General features: G+C 42.5%; 1 protein-coding gene across 4 annotated transcripts in view; it reads left to right on the top strand.

The window, feature by feature from the left end:
- The window catches only part of slc2a4rg (SLC2A4 regulator), a 29,265-nt gene extending 14,037 nt beyond the window's left edge, over positions 1–15,228 (top strand). Inside the window, exons 3-9 of one of the 4 annotated variants that reach the window (XM_061299994.1) lie at positions 696–796; positions 904–1,035; positions 1,882–2,126; positions 5,299–5,399; positions 6,936–7,209; positions 8,382–8,512; positions 9,059–9,306. In XM_061299994.1, coding sequence (XP_061155978.1) covers positions 696–796; positions 904–1,035; positions 1,882–2,126; positions 5,299–5,399; positions 6,936–7,209; positions 8,382–8,512; positions 9,059–9,170 — 1,096 coding nt within the window. In that variant the 3' untranslated portion in view covers positions 9,171–9,306. Of the gene's footprint in view, positions 1–695; positions 797–903; positions 1,036–1,881; positions 2,127–5,298; positions 5,400–6,935; positions 7,210–8,381; positions 8,513–9,058 lie in introns of all 4 variants that reach the window. The other 3 variants (XM_061299986.1, XM_061300009.1, XM_061300001.1) reach the window with 3 other exon arrangements.
- The last annotated feature ends 692 nt before the right edge of the window (positions 15,229–15,920 follow it).

The following is a 15,920-nucleotide window of genomic DNA, read 5'->3' as shown; positions in this document are numbered from 1 at the left end:
GGGCTGAGGGCTTGGCTGAGAGAATGCCTCAAACCAGTTTACTCTGGTTGCGGAGTGGGGAAGTCTGTGGGCGGGTCATGGATCGCTTAAAGCTGCACAACATGTGCAGATTCTGGCCAGTCACTGTGCTTCTGTGTGACGGACGTTGAAGTTCAAATGTGGACATTTAAGATGCATACGTGTAGTGTAGCATGTGAACCACATGGTGGCTATTTTGAGAACCCGTTTCTGCAACTCTCTTGACAAACTCACTTGTGTGCATAGGCGTGCGTTCGTGTGTGCGTGTGTGTTTGTTTGTTTTGAGGAATTCTAGGCCCAGCCTCAAATATATCTTCGCCCATGTTTTGCTTTCAAAGATAACAGGAAGTGAGTTGAAAAGTTTTACTGTGAGCAGACTTAGCACACATTTCATTTGAGGAGTGTAAAGTTTGTGCTCGTTGGAGTGGGCAGTGTAAATATGGCTCAAGCTCTCATGCTTGTAACTGAGCTGGAAGACAGTAGTTTGGATGGGGGCTTGTTTGTTTGCGTCTCTTTCTCTCCTAATATCATATCTGTCTGTCCTCGGGCTGTTGTTTGTTTGGAGCGCTGTGTTGGTCTCTGGTGACGGTCAGAGCTTCCTTAATCGAATAAGCAGGCATATCAAGAAAGTTGGTACAGCACCTAAACCTTGTTGGCCTGTGTGTGTGTGTCTGCAGGAAGCCCTCAGGTCATGCTGATAAGGAGGTGATGGCCGCCGCCGTCCTGACATCGCTGTCCACATCCCCGCTGGTGCTCTGCCCGTCCTCCACGCCGACAGGTACAACCTCCTCAGCTTTGGGAACACACGCAGCCGAGTCTCCACGCAAACCAAATACTGTGTCACGTGCCCAAGCCAACTGTTCAGTCGCGACCTTATCACCGCAGCTCCATTTTGCTGTGCTTGCCATTGCCATGGCAACCTCACCAGATGGTCAAAGTCCTGGCAACTTTCTCAACCCCCCTCCCCTTTTTGCACAACTTACCGAGGCTCTTTGCTCCGGATGAGCCAACATGGAGGTGAACTGACTAATTGATTTGAATGTTTTATTTCATACATTCTGTTTGAAATTGCCATTTGCCCTTGTCAGAGTACACTTGGGTGTTGTTAAACTTGGTAAACAAAAGTCACAAGTGCGCCATTGTGTGCAAGGGGTTGCAGGGAAGGGCAAACTGACACGGCTACTGCATACTTTCAGTAGTTGGGACACATAATACAATATGCAACACTTGTACTTACTGCAATTTATAAAGTTTATAGAAGGGCTGTAGCATATAGCCCGTGGCCATTGGGGAGGTCGAAACATACAGTCTCCAAGTTTTCATGCACTGTGAAGAATAGTTTTGTGAAAGCAAACACATCCTGTGGAAATCTTTTACGACACTCACTCGTCTGTATTTTCCTCTATACATTTACCAGGTTGGCGGCTAACTGCACTCTCTTCCAGAATAGTCCCCATTTTGCTTTGTAAGATGTGATGAGTCAGTTAAAGTTGTCAAGATTTCCAGATGGATGCGGAAATTTCTGTCATTTTAAAATGATTTCCAGTTCAACAATTTACTTTATAAAACGCACATTCATAAATGTCACTTTGATCCTCAAGTTGCACGTGGCAATAAAAAAACGGATTCATAATATTTCAACTGTTAAGAAATGTCATACTGAGCATATGATAGAACCAAGATAATCAATAAATGATTAGCACCAAAACTGTGAGGAAAATGAATAATAGATGTTGTATAGCTAATTAGGCCATGAACATATTGGGCTGACCTGGCTTGAAATCAATTTGTGGCAAGTGTGTGGCCCTTGACACCCTCATAGTAGCGTATTATGAAATGCTAAACCAGTGTGTATCCTGTCAGCTGCAGTTCCAGAACCAGCGATTCGGGCTTGGAAGGAGGCGCTGTCAGCCAGCTACAGCAGCTCCACCAGCGGCAACTGGAGCTGGGATGCCAGCGACCAATCGGTGCCCTCCACGCCATCACCGCCTCTGTCCAACGACGCCAACAAGAACTTCCTGCTCCCGTCGCAAGGGGATGATGTCAGCGAGGACGTCGCCGAAAGCACGCATTTCATGTTTGAGGACCCCATACCTCGCAAACGAAAGGTGGGCCGGCCGGCTGTATGTGGAGTTTATGTCCTATGGGAATTGTGTTTGGGCTTTGAATTCTGACAGCCAAGATAATGAACGACACCAAAAAAAAAAAGAAGAGCCAACGAAATAAGTCACCATCATGCGCTTTCAAACCCGTGACTGCACATGGCCGATGGATTCTGCGCTTTCACTTCTCCTTTGCTTAGTTTTTTAGACTTTAACCGCAGAGAGAAAGGACACACATGTGAAGTGCGTGCACAAACAACGGAGGGGATGCATATAGATGAGGATCGTCAGTGTGGAAGCAGACGAGGGTTGAGGCACAAAGTAACAGCATGTGGTGAAATGAAACTCAATATTTCCTCTGGCAACGCAGTGTTGGAGGAGTGTACACAGACTGCGCAATATGTGGGAGTCGGCCACATTGGAGCACGACAGCAGTAAAGAGTGATGCACAAACCGCTGGATAAATGTTTCAAGGGAAATGCGTGTAGGCTGTGGAGAATGTAGAGGACGAGTATTTCCATATCGGCCGTGGAAGTGTAACTATTTTATTCCTTTCTTGGCAGAAAGTTAAGAAGACTGTTAAACATGGCTGTCGCCGGCCTTAGCGTAACCATGTTAATGTAAGAAAACCCCTGCGGGAATTAGGTGATTTGTGTTGTTTGGACTTCGGGGCTTTGCTACCAAGTATTTATAGCTATGATTTAAATGTGCCATTAGAAGCTCTCAAGCACCGGCGAGTAACTCATTGGAGTTCCGTGTAAGGGTTAACTCTCGACTCACGAACTGGCCTTGCCCCCTCCTCACCCGCCCTTCTCCAGAGGCTGTTGAAAGGTTCCCAGAGTACACACCCACTTTCACTCATTAGCGCCAGAGCAGGTCCGTGCCTGCTCATGGGCCAGGTGCCAGCCCCTCGTACTGTACGCAAAAGAGGAGATGAAGAGATAAAAAAATACAACCGTTCCCCCTCTTCCTATGTCCGCACTGCGAGCCTCGCAATTTCATGGAGACTTGTATCACTTTGCACTTTTGATGGACGAAAGGTTTTGAGACACACCTCTTACACACTTAAGGCAGCAATTGAGAGTTGCTTTGACAATCGACTAATTTCTCAATTTATTAATGACTCCGATTTTTTTAAAAATCCATCCCTTTCGTAAAAAACAGGACCTTATTTTGAGTTGCCTGTGCAGAAAATGCACAAAGAAATTGATTATTAAATGGCCACAACTCATGAGTTACACAACTTGTAGAGTTTGCTCGATAGCAGCCGGCCAACTCGATGCCCACGTCACTCACCATGCCAAGCCCCGCCTTTTAAAGCCATACACACTCAAAGTCACAGACAGATGCGACAGTCAAATGTGAGGATAACGACCACAAGTGGACAGAATTATCGTTTTTTTCCGTGTATAGTGCGCAATATTTTACTAATTTATTGTCCTAAAATCTGGGGTGCGTATTATACATGGGTACAAAAAAAAATGTAATTTTTTTTTTTTAAATTGTTTTTTTTTTTTTAAAGAAAGTCATGGTACAACAAAACCAACAACAGGACTGACCGACAAAGTCGTGGAACAAAAAGACAGGGTGACATTACCAAAGACAGGAACAGAATGACAGTAACACATGCAATGATCCAACGGTGAGCGAGGGGCAGACAGGACTTAAATACAAAACACGTTACATCGATTGAGGTGACACAGGAAGAGCGGGGTGACACGAACAGAAACTATGGCAACCTAGACACATAGCAAAACTGGGGACGAGACATGACAAATCTCCCCCGAAATAAAACTCACCTTTCTTCTTGTTTGTTGTCAATCGCGCATCGCATTCAGCCATCCTGCCCAACACACTTAGTAAAATTCATAATTGACGACACATCGTTTGATGCGATGGTGCAATCCTTGATGGTGTGTTATTGTCAAATATTGTTTGTTTTTTAATCTCCATCGCGGACCGGACGTCATACGGAGGCCGCCATTACAGATGCGCAGAACGGTTGCGCAAGACACGTCAGCTATATAAAGAGCGAGAGTTCAGTTCTCCACCTATTAGTTTCAATTCACAGTTTAATTAGCAGTTTCAATCAGCAAATAACAAAATGCGTATTACAGGTAATATTTTATTTCACAACACTTTGCCTTGTTCCTTTCGTCTCTGCTGTTCACTTCAAACACGCTCCATACGACCGCAATGCTCTTGTATCAGACGCTCGCTCGATCACCTGCTAGTTTGCCGTCTGTCACAATGTACCCTACACAAATCCGAAACATTTGTTGCGGCTCCGATTCACGACGAGGGGCAAGTTTTGGTTTCCAAGGGTGTTTTTATTCCTCTTCAACGTCTCTCCCATACAGATCCGCCTTTTTCACGTCCGCAGCCCACGCGCGCACGGAGCACGGTGGTGCGTTTAGGGGCAGTCGGAGAAATCAACGCCAACAAAAAAAATGACATCCAGCCTAGTTAAGACCATACCAAAGACTATAAAAATGGGACCCATTGACCTCCCTGCGTGTGTGACGATCTTTGGGACTTAAAAAAAATAAAATAAAAAAATAATTTTTTTTTTTTTTTTTAAAATTCATAAAAATTGGGTGCGTATTATACATGGGTACAAGCTTTTTTCCAGCATCAGCATGCCATTTTTAGGGGTGCGTACTATACATGGGGGCGCACTATACACGGAAAAAAACGGTAATAACTCCACCTCTCATGCAAACTCTAAAATTCAGAATATCAAATTACTGTACTCGATAGATAAAATGCCTTCTTGTAAAAATATGACATATCAACACAAATACATATGTCCAAATAACAAATTATGCTTTTCAAACAAAGAGACTGAATGTGTAGTCAGAGTATTAAAGAGGATAACACTCCATGTGTCTGATCTTTTCATGCATAAGGTCTGTTTCAGCAACTGGCTGTTCAAACAGCCGTCTAATAGGCGAGATCCCCTGTTGGGCAGCGTTCAATACCCCTCAAAGTGCTCTCTGCTGAGGCTGCCAGTTAAAGGGTCCCCAGAGGAATCTGGCAGCGGGCGTCATGGATCATATCCTCTCATTGAAATCTCACCAGTGGCTTCCTAAGGAGGCAACACAAAGCTTGCTGATGACGCAAATGAACAGCATGAAAAGGAGGCGTCTCAAACTTCTGACTTGCATGTCTCTTTCAGAACTCCATGAAGGTGATGTTTAAGTGCCTGTGGAAGAACTGTGAAAAGGTCCTCAGCACTTCCTCAGGAATACAGCGGCACATCCGCACCGTCCACCTGGGGTGAGTTGGTCCTACATGGTTTACATGCATGACTTTGCCAGAGGTAAATTTGTCCTTTGTCATCATCACGCCATCCTTATGCAAAATATAATCACCTGTCTCCTTATTTAAAAATAATAATGAACCATTATTTACTTTAAATAAACCTTGAACGGTGATACATTACTTCAGCAAAGCTCATCATGTCGTGACTACTTCTTTTTGGTGACGACCATCTGACGGGAATGAACAAAATTGTGGCTACGGCTAATGCTAGTTTCGAGCAACCCAAGGAGAGGAAGAAACGTCATGTATGACCAATAATGTCATGTATGACCAATAACCGTACAACTGCAGACCATCCAATCTCATCAGGAGAATGGAAGCATTTCAGTGACACGGTTAAGTGCCCAAGTCACCTTGATTATGTTAATGCACCCGCCCACAAAGAAACCCACGCAAAATACTAAATGGAAGAAAATACAAGCACAGTCTCTCTGATAGGTGAGATTAGGTGAAAATAAGATTGACTCAACATATTTCCTGTTTCGGTTTAACGCTCTCTTTGAACTTCTTATATTTGTGCTGTTTTGCGTTTTTGCGTCTTTTGTGCAAGCAAAGCCTAAGTTAGTACTTGGTGGCAAGTACAGTGAGCAGATGCCTATTGTAAGCATTCTAGCCCACTCCTCTTTACAGAAACTCTCAAAATTCTTCAGGTTTCTTGGCTGCCACTCGGAAACTCAATGCTTTAAGTTCTTCCACGGCTTTTCTATCGGTTTGAGTTTTGAAGGCAGACCCAGCTCCACTCCACGACCTTAATATGCTCCCTCTTGAGACACTTTTGTCCTTTATTATCCTGGAAGTATGCTTTGGGGCATTGCCATGTTTGAAAATCCATTTACACTTGTATGTTTCAGTGTTCTTGCTGGGAAAATGAGATTTTCATTCATGTGTTCATTGGCCCTTCAGTTCAGTGAAGCTGCTTTTGCATTATTTGCATAATGACCGGTCAAACCATAACTGAAGGGAATTGGGAAATGTAGAATTCTTTGGGTCAGATTTGTGATCGTTTTTTTTCTCCTCCAAAAAAGGCATGTCGAGTTTCTGCCAAAAAGCTCAACTTTGATTTGACCACAGCGCTTTCTCATTCATTACGATCCTCACGAACAAACTTAAGGAAGGCCGAAGTGTTTTCTCCCCCGCTGTGCACGATGTACCAATAATATTAAGAAGAGCCGGGATTTATTTCTTATTTTGTGCAGTAGAGAAGCTGCTGTACTGCCCCTTTTTCTTTTTTTTTTTTTTTGCACATTGCCTTCTCCTGCCACCTGCCGGCCAAAATGATCATAACACTGATCGCAACTTCGGCAATTGAGTTTTATCACAAATTGTCAATACGGTCACCTTGCATAGGCTTCAACTCACCAGCAACAATAATTAAGACAAGGACTATGGAAAATGAATGGATAATTTCAACTGAAATGTATACATTTGGAAATTAAAAGCTATGCAGAGTTATTTGAATGTTTGCAATGAGTTGTCATGGCTTCCTTTCAGGCGTAACAGCGACTCGGACTACAGTGACGGGGAGGAGGACTTCTACTACTCAGAGATCGAGGTCAACATGGACAGCCTGACGGAGGGCATGTCCAGCCTCACGCCCACCTCGCCCACCACGGCCGGCCCCCCGCCCATTTTCCCGTCGCCGCTTGCCGACGTCCCGCACTCGGAGCACATCAACTTGAACGGGGTGCACAGCCATGCTCCGACACTGCTCAGCCAATCGGCTCCCTCGACCCTCTGCCACATCCGCACTGACCACGCCTACCAGGTAGGTTATGTCGCAGGACACGCTCACACCTACAAAAAGAGTATTCTCACATTTGGCAAAGGCTTTGCGCTCAGCCGAGGCGGTTTTGGAGACCAGCGTGGGAAACACAGGTCATCCGCAGCTCAACAGTGTGGGAGGCTCTCCCAGAGTAATAAAGTGGAGAAAGTTTCGTCTAAATATCAACCAAAGTTCACACAAAGAACGAAGTCAAAGTTCTTTTCGATTTTACTTTATTATACTAATTATATTCCCTCAACTGGGTAGCCAACTCACACTTGGCTGTATATTTCCTTGATGCACACGGCACACGCAAGCACGCTATGAGAGATTCGGAGCGCACAAGTGGTGCTGCACCACTTGAGCTTGTGGAGAGGGGGCGACGCCTTGAAAGTAGCGGACAAGCAGACTCGTAAAATAACTGTTAACGTTCACATTTTGCATAATAGCCACATGCCTTTACCAGATTGATTGCTCTCGCCTTGAGGGAGACAAAGAATTCAAAACTCTACCAGCATTATTATGACCTATAACCTGGATGGATCAATTGCGGGGATGGGATGGGGGTCAACATTCTAAAGAGAGATGTAACAATGAGCCACTAAAATAAGGTGCACACCCTTATAAAACATAAATAACGTTATTAAAGTTATCAATATTCCCCTCCAAATCTAGATGATTTTTTAAACAATTTAAATAGTCAAAGCATCCTACTTTCCTTTAAATGTCTGCACCAGAAATCACGTTGATTTATTTGTGTGCAAAAGTTGAACCAAAGTTTTTCGAAATAGAGTCGTTGCTTTCCGAATTATGTTGACTAGTGCAATTGGCTTCCAGAAACAAACATTATTTGTTTGCACTTAGTTTTTGTGAAAAACATGAGTAATCTGATGGCACATTTCAAATTTACACATTAGAGATTTCTTCGTGATGAAATCTTCTTTTTCTGCTGTATAATTGCTCTTCTTCAAGGTCCTTTATTCTTCACGGACACAAATACATTAATATTGTGAAAATGTAATAAACATTATGTTAATTCGGCAAGTGCACCCAGAAAGTGCTTGACTGTTTTCAAATTTTTTCAAAAAGGGATCAAACTCTCATAATGTTGTATTTTGTGAACTTATCTGATGCATGGCTGGAGCTCTTCTGAGTCAAGTTGTACTTTTGTCTAGGGGCCCGCAGTGACCCACGTGCGTACAGTGAGTATCGGGGAAAAGCGGCAGCCGGCATCCGGCACAAATGGCACCGTTAACAAGAACCACGCTTTAATCATGCCCATGCCGAAATCAGCGCAGGGAAACAGGTACATAACAATCTGCTTTTGCAGTGTAGTAATTGTGTAAAATAATAAATAATTCATGCTCATTTTGAAATTGTATAATTTATAACTAATTAATTTCAAATTACTTAAGTTTTTAATTAGATAACCTTCGTAAGAAGATAAAATTGTTTATTGTATTCATTGTATATTTTATAAAAAACACCTCTGTTTATTTTAATTATGAAGACTGGTAATTTTATTATTTTTAATTAACCAAACACATCATCTGCAAAATGTTAATTTTTATATTTTATTATTAACAATCAATGAGCAAATATAATTACATTAATACGTACGTATAGTTATCATACATTACGAGAAACATATGTATCTCTGCAAAGAGTATTATTATAGTTTAAAAGCTCAATGGGTCAGTTTAAAAACGATCAAATCAAAAGTGTGTCCATTTTTAAATGACCACTTTTGCAACACTCCATTGCCGGCAACCCACGCCGGTGACCCCCGGTATGCTGAGCGTTTGGTTGCGTATGCGTGCGCTTAACGCTTTCACATATGCTGTTACTCAAGGAAACCCCGCGGGGAGGCCAAAAAGTGCCGGAAGGTCTACGGCATGGAGAAGAAAGAGATGTGGTGCACGGCCTGTCGCTGGAAGAAGGCCTGTCAGAGATTCACCGACTAAGAGCCCACCCCACTTTTAGTCCCCCGCCCCCCGTCGCCGGCAAGACGAGCTCCGCTATTTGGCGCTGGAGCAGGCTTCTTCTTTTGCTTCTCAGTGCTGCCTCCTGCAGAGCAGCAGGAGGTTTGACTTTGCTCTCTACTCTTTCCCAAAAAAACTGAGAAAAAGGAACTTTCTGCTGGTTTTAAAATTTTTTGGTTTTCCCTTAAGACTGAGATTTTTCACTCGCTCACTGTTGATAAAAAAAAAAAAAGGGGGGGGATAAGGACAGCGTTAAAGAAACTTCCATTTTAATTGGGAACGTTCAGATGCTATTTTTCACTTATTTTCCACTGAATGTGTAAAATGACAAATATTTTGGTATACTCAGTATATTAGCAGCATGATGTAAGCTATTGTTGACGCATCAGTGGACGGGTTCCCGACGCTCCATAGCACATCAGTGTCACTGCCGCGCCCTTGTTGAGTTCCAACCAAGTTCTATCACGCAGCCGTAATGGACACCGACGTTCTGCCTGTCCATTCCCTCTTTCAGCTAGACATTAATCTTCACATTTTTGCAACGATGCACAAAACCCTCACATTATGTGGTACAAAATAACAAGAATTCCCCCTCTTTCAACTTTGCAAAAAAAAGCTCTACAGATGTACAGAACATAAGAAACATAGCCCCCTCCCCCTCCCCCCTCTTTAACCCAGAGAAATATGCACCTTGAAGAAACGACTCGACTTTTACGAGTATCACTGTAAGCCTGGGGGAGAGGAAAGTGTGTATCTTATAGAGAGTTTATTTTCAGCATGGACGTGCTGAAGCAACTAGCAGTTGCACCATGCAATCAGCAGGATTACAACTCGTTGAATATTGTCTTTCTTGCTTTCATGTTGTCGTTGTCGGGAAGGCGATTCGGGCAGTCTTTGCTTTTCTTGATTTTTCACGTGACAGCTGATGTTTTGAGATTCTGAGAAGAGATTGTTTTATGTCGCCATGTATTTTGCCCTTTCAAACCGCCCCCGTCTGATTAAGAGGATAGAAAAAGTCTACACACCCTTGCTCAAATGGCATGTCAACTAAATGAAGGTAATTTTTCCACTGTTAACGTGCAAGCACCTTTGGCCATAATTTCCGAAGATTGTTTGCCACAATGATATTATATCTCAGTTCATTTTTCACTTTTGTCTCTCTCTAGAAAAAAAAAAAAGACTTATTCTTTCATTTGATTTGCAGGGGTTATGGGTCACGCACATGATTTGTCATGGTCTCATTTTTGTTCATCGCATTTGAGCGGGGGTGTGCAGACTTTCTCTAGCCGCTGAAGGTAGTGAGCCCGTCATCACTGCTTGTCTGGAGGGCAGCCCTTTAATGCGGAGAGACTTGCGCATTAGCAAACCTGACTTCACTGGAACATTTGTTGTCATTTCAATCCTTCAAGTGATCCACGCTGGGTTGTAAGATTTGCAATTCTAATGCAGCGTCTCAAAGCATTTACTTGATTTGTAATAAGATGGAAGTATAGTCCTCCGTTCCACCCCCCCCCCCCCACCCCAGATTAAACCTTGCTGATGGATCTTTCGATTAGTATAGTAAGGGCAATTGCTTTATTTAATCATAAATCTGTTTGAAATTCCTCTTGGAGGTCCAAGACATGTGAAAGAGCTGAGGAGAATAATAGCCAGCGACAATCAAGACATTTCTATTCAATAACAGGCAGCTTTGTGATTGGCTAAATAAAACTAGATGGCTCTCGTGGGTGATTTTATTGATGAAAGTAGACTAAATCGTTGCTAATCATTGTAGTTTTTTTGTTAGGTGTCTTTTTCTTTAAGATGGACTCGTTTTTCTAATTGTTGTATAATTCTTCTATTCAAAGACCCAAGAAGCGCTTCATCTATTTCCTCTTTAGCAAGTCATATAGTCGTCGTACTTTTATCTGACAAATTTTTAATTTTACAAACTGGCGCAGTGACCGAGGATCCGTATTTTCAAGCCTTGTTGTCGATGTGGATTTGACGGCGTTTTTACGCAGCCATTCAACTTTGTAGAAAAAGTGACAAACACGTAGGCTATCAGAGCAAATGTGGTGATCTTTGTTGCCATGGAAATTTTACCTTTTCCTTTCTCGATGCTTGCCTAAGTGCATGCGTGGGCCCTCGTCAATTCCCAGGTTTCTCCGCCTTCTTTTTGTTTTTCCTCCAGTAAAGTGATAAGCTAACTCCCTCTCGTCCTGTGATTGGCCAACCTCGTAAAGGACAGAAACCTCACAAAGTGCCAACGATAAGAACATAAGAAAAAGGAAAGCTATACTGACCTGAAGCAAATTGCACTACATTGCACCCTAACCCTAAGACAAGTGTTTTTTCTATGTGGACATTTTCTACACGCGTGATTTCAAAGCGATTGTTCAGTTTTCCAAAAATAGTGTTTGAGGGCCAAGCCACGATGAGAGAAGCCAGGGTGTCAGGGATTGAGGTTGAAACACCTCCCATCAGCAGCATCATCATCTTCATCTTCTTGGTCCTCATCAGATGAAATGATCTGGCCCTCTTTTTCTTCTGTACTCAAGAGTTTGTCGTGTTTCCTCCAGTGCGGTACCTGCTTGTGAGTTCTGTGCTTGATTCTTGCATTTCTGCAAAATCTCCGGACTTTCATGTGCACTGTGATTGCGCTTCCCACTCGCTCGCATGAATCCCGCTGTGCGCCGTGCCGTGTGCGTGCGCTCATAAACGCTTTTCACCAAGATAGACGAGCAACCCGGTTGATGACTTTTTAAAGCAGGCACTTTTACCGCTCCTGTGGGTTGACCAGGGGTGTCCAAATTTTTGCCGCCCAGGGAGTGAATACAGAGAAAGCAAGATACGCCATTTTATTAATTTATTCAAGAAATCTATCAACGGGAGAAGGAATTGCCAAAATTTGCGATTAATTAACTTCCATACTGAAGTTTGTACGTGATGCCACAATATTGCAGCAAAGCACTTTTTTTTATTAGACAAAGATTTGATCTGATTGAATTACTTAGTTCAACATTGGCACTTAGCACCAGCAAGCCACCAGGTGGCGTCAAAGCCATATTTGCGTCTTAAGACACGGTTTTGGCCTGAGCACAAAAAAAAAAAAAAAAGGGTTTGAAAGCCAAACCACCCTTTCCCTTTAAGTTAGTTGCTGTGAGTCCTTGAGATTAATTTGTTACTTGTATTTTGGACACCCCTGATTGAAATCACCATTGCACTTCCACATCTCCAGCTGAGCCATGCGTTACGGGCGTACTTGTACCCCACATCCGCTTTGGGATTTTTGATTTGACTTTTCCAAGCTCCCAAGCAAGCACTTTTCCATCTCCCCCACCCGCACGTGGAGCTCAAGCGTGTAGAGCGCCTCCTCTTTGTGTTGCACTAATCTGGCCAGTGACGATCAAGCCCATTGCGGTGTCACCTTAACTGCGTTTAACCGAGGCCGCTTGTTGCTAATAATGATTCAAAGACGATGGGTGGGCGAAGTAGCGAATGTCGGTTGGCGTTAGCGGACAAGAGACAGATGGACTTGCAGCTTCAGGACTTTTTTTTTGTACATATGCAGCATAAAGCGAACCCTGACGCTTTTTCATATATTATTTTGTTGTTGTTTCTCTTATATTAAAAGGAAACATTTTTTTTTTTTACAGCACAGATGCTCCGAATATTTTTTTTTACATTGCTTTGAGAAGCTGTTGTGAACATACGTTAAAGTAGAAGTCAAGTCAAAAATATTCTTTGCGATAATATGTTTGACGTGCAGAATTGCGACAGTGGGAAAACAATTAAGAGGATTGGATGTCAACATCCTTGTCTGGTGGAAAACAAGTTGGATTAGTCTTCTTAATTTGTATTACACAAATGCAAAAATATTTTAAATTAAGGAGGGGGGGCACATATTATTGCAAAACAAATATTTTTGACTTGGCTTTAAGATTCTATTGTAGCTTTGAGGACAAGGGGGGGAAGACAACATGTTGAATGTAAAACTTACAAAAATAAAAGTTGTTTTGGTTGTATCTGCCGTGTAGTGTGTACTGCCTGTAGTTATGATTTTGGCATCCAAATGTTTCAACGTCGCTGTGGCGTCTTTTGCCGCGCTGCTTCGTCATATGGAATGGCAGCAACCGTGCAGTATTGCTCCTCTTAAAGTACCGTTTGGCAAAGACACAAGTGTTAACTTCTGCTCACTTGCTCTGCTTTTTGTTTTTGTGGCGTCGAGATGTTTGCGAGGCAGGAAAACCAAGAGGGAGTCGTATTCCCGTCTGGCACATTCCATCATATGGAAGCTTTTAGTGTCTTCCACACAAGCTCTTTGGAAAGCCTTTATATCATCTCCTTGATACCCATCTTAAGATCTTGGTCGTCATTCATTTGCACACCAGTTGAAAAACTACTCATTCGCACTAGTACAACGACTGCCTTACTGGTAAAGTTTTATTCTCTACTGCCTTCCTATGGAAAGATGTTTGAGCATTTATTAATTTTCGGATCAGATACTAGTACAGTATTTGTCCTCACCAGTAAAAGAACAACTAGGGCACATTAGCAGAGCAGATGTGTCTTCAAAGCAGAAAGAGTATTACTCTTACCATGCATGTAATTTCTATGTTTGGTCTACTAGTTTGAAGTTAATGTCCATGTACTTGTACACTCTTTCTTGTCGCTAGTAATACCACTACATGGTAGTAGTGAGGAGAAACTTACACTAGCTTTCTACTACGGACACAAAATTCTATTAGTTAACATCTATTGTTCCACCAGACAATTCACTTCACTTCTCTAGTTGTGTGAATGTTTGTTTTCGGTATCCTTGATATCCACCTTAAGATCCACAAACTATTAATCCAAAAGATGCACTGGTAGTTGACTTTTTTTTTTTACTAAGGCACTTGCTCGGACATAAACGTCCTAACAGTGTGTCAAATTGTCTTTCCGATGAGGATGAAGAAGGTACTAGTACATGGATGTTAAGTTAAATGTCAACTGGCCTTCTTTCCATTGCAGCACATTAAGCTAACGGAACCCCGTCAAATGTGCAGCTCCGCTTTGCTTCCTTCCTTTTGTCCCTCACATGACCCTCGTTTTTTTTTCTCTCGTGGTTGTGGAGCCCCATGCGGGCTGCAACCTTTTGCGTTTTGTTTTTTCATTGATTGATTGATTGATTGATTTGTCTGCTTAATAACACAATGGATAGATGAAATTATGAGGTCATTTCCTATGTCGAGGATGTGTCTGGGTTCATTTGGTGAGATGTCACTGAAGGCTTTGTTACGCGTTTCCCTCTCTGTACCGTAATGCGTTACTATTACCATCAGTATGGAAACTCATGGAGCATTTCATCAATATCCTTGATATCCTTAATAACTGTTGAACGAGCGGCTTCTCAAACTCTACTGATAGTATCAGAAGGCACTAATAGTGTTGCAGAAATGCCACGCAGTCCTGGAAAAAAAGTTTACTAGTGCGACGCAATCATTGTGTTACTAGTGAAGGAGGACAGAGTGCACTAGTATATGATTGGACCTTAAGCTGGATATCATTTGAAATCGTTGATATCCACTTTCAAGTCATACTAGTACCGTAATTTTCGGACTATAAGTCGCACCGGAGTATAAGTCGCACCAGCCATAAAATGCCCAAAAAAGTGAAAAAAAACATATATATGTATATAAGTCGCTCCTGAGTATAAGTCGCCCCCCCCCCCCAAACTATGAAAAAAACGCGACTTATAGTCCGAAAATTACAATATGTGGTAAATGTTACAAGTTTTACTTGTGCGCCTCCTAGAAAGAGTACAAGCTAGATTTCAAGGCTATCGAATAAATGCTCCAAAAGCTTACCATATATCTGCCATACCACATGTGACACATTGGAGGGGACCGAATGGTTTTGTCGTACTTCTCCCCGTCATCATCAGCACAGTGCTGACGGAGGGAAGACTTTGCCAAGAGTTTTTGTGTGAATGTCAAGCGGCAATGGCTGAGCATGTGATCATGTGATCTATGTGATGTAATGTGAGTGAAAGCAAATAAAAAGAAAATGCAACAAACATGCTGTTGAGATTTGTTATTCGTGTTGGCAAAGTAATCCAATTTGTTCTGTTTATGCTTTAGTTTAATTTTGACTAAACCGGAGCGAGTGACTAGCTATAAACATGGAAGTTGATAGACATGTTTGGCCTTTGCAATGAAGTGGTGGGCCAAATTTGATCTAAACACTAATTAAAATTGATGAATCAACATTTCATTTCAACTGTTTAGCAATTTCACACTTCCAAATTAAAGAAAACTTGTCTTCTTCCTTGCCCCTTTGGACACATGCAAGCACCACGCAGGGCGGGCTGGAGGTGAAATCAAACCCGCATGCTCCTGACGGTGAGGCGGACGCGCTAACCAGTGCTCCACCCAGCCGCCCCCTTGTGGATAATAATAATACCTTGTATTTATAAGGTGCCTTTGAAGGCTCTCAAGGTCTAAGGGGCTAATGTTACCATTGCCTGATGGGAGTTCAGCATCAGTTGTCATGCGATGTTTTGGATGCTTTAAGGTAAGCAAGTTCTAACAGAGAAGAGTGTGCATGGAGTTTTTTTTTTTAAACACATATAAGTGCTTATAAAAAGAAAGAAAAAGTGGCTACAGACCATTTTAGCCAATTTGGTTGTCACTTTTTTCAAACTATTTATAGTATTCAGGAATAAATAATGACCTCAGAAGTAATGTGTAATGTGGTCCACACCCGCAA

The sequence above is a fragment of the Syngnathus typhle genome, linkage group LG2 (assembly GCF_033458585.1).
Source record: "Syngnathus typhle isolate RoL2023-S1 ecotype Sweden linkage group LG2, RoL_Styp_1.0, whole genome shotgun sequence".
NCBI classification, from domain to species: domain Eukaryota; kingdom Metazoa; phylum Chordata; class Actinopteri; order Syngnathiformes; family Syngnathidae; genus Syngnathus; species Syngnathus typhle.
The sequence above is the reverse complement of the archived record's forward strand: the minus strand, read 5'-3'. Positions and strand labels throughout refer to the sequence as shown.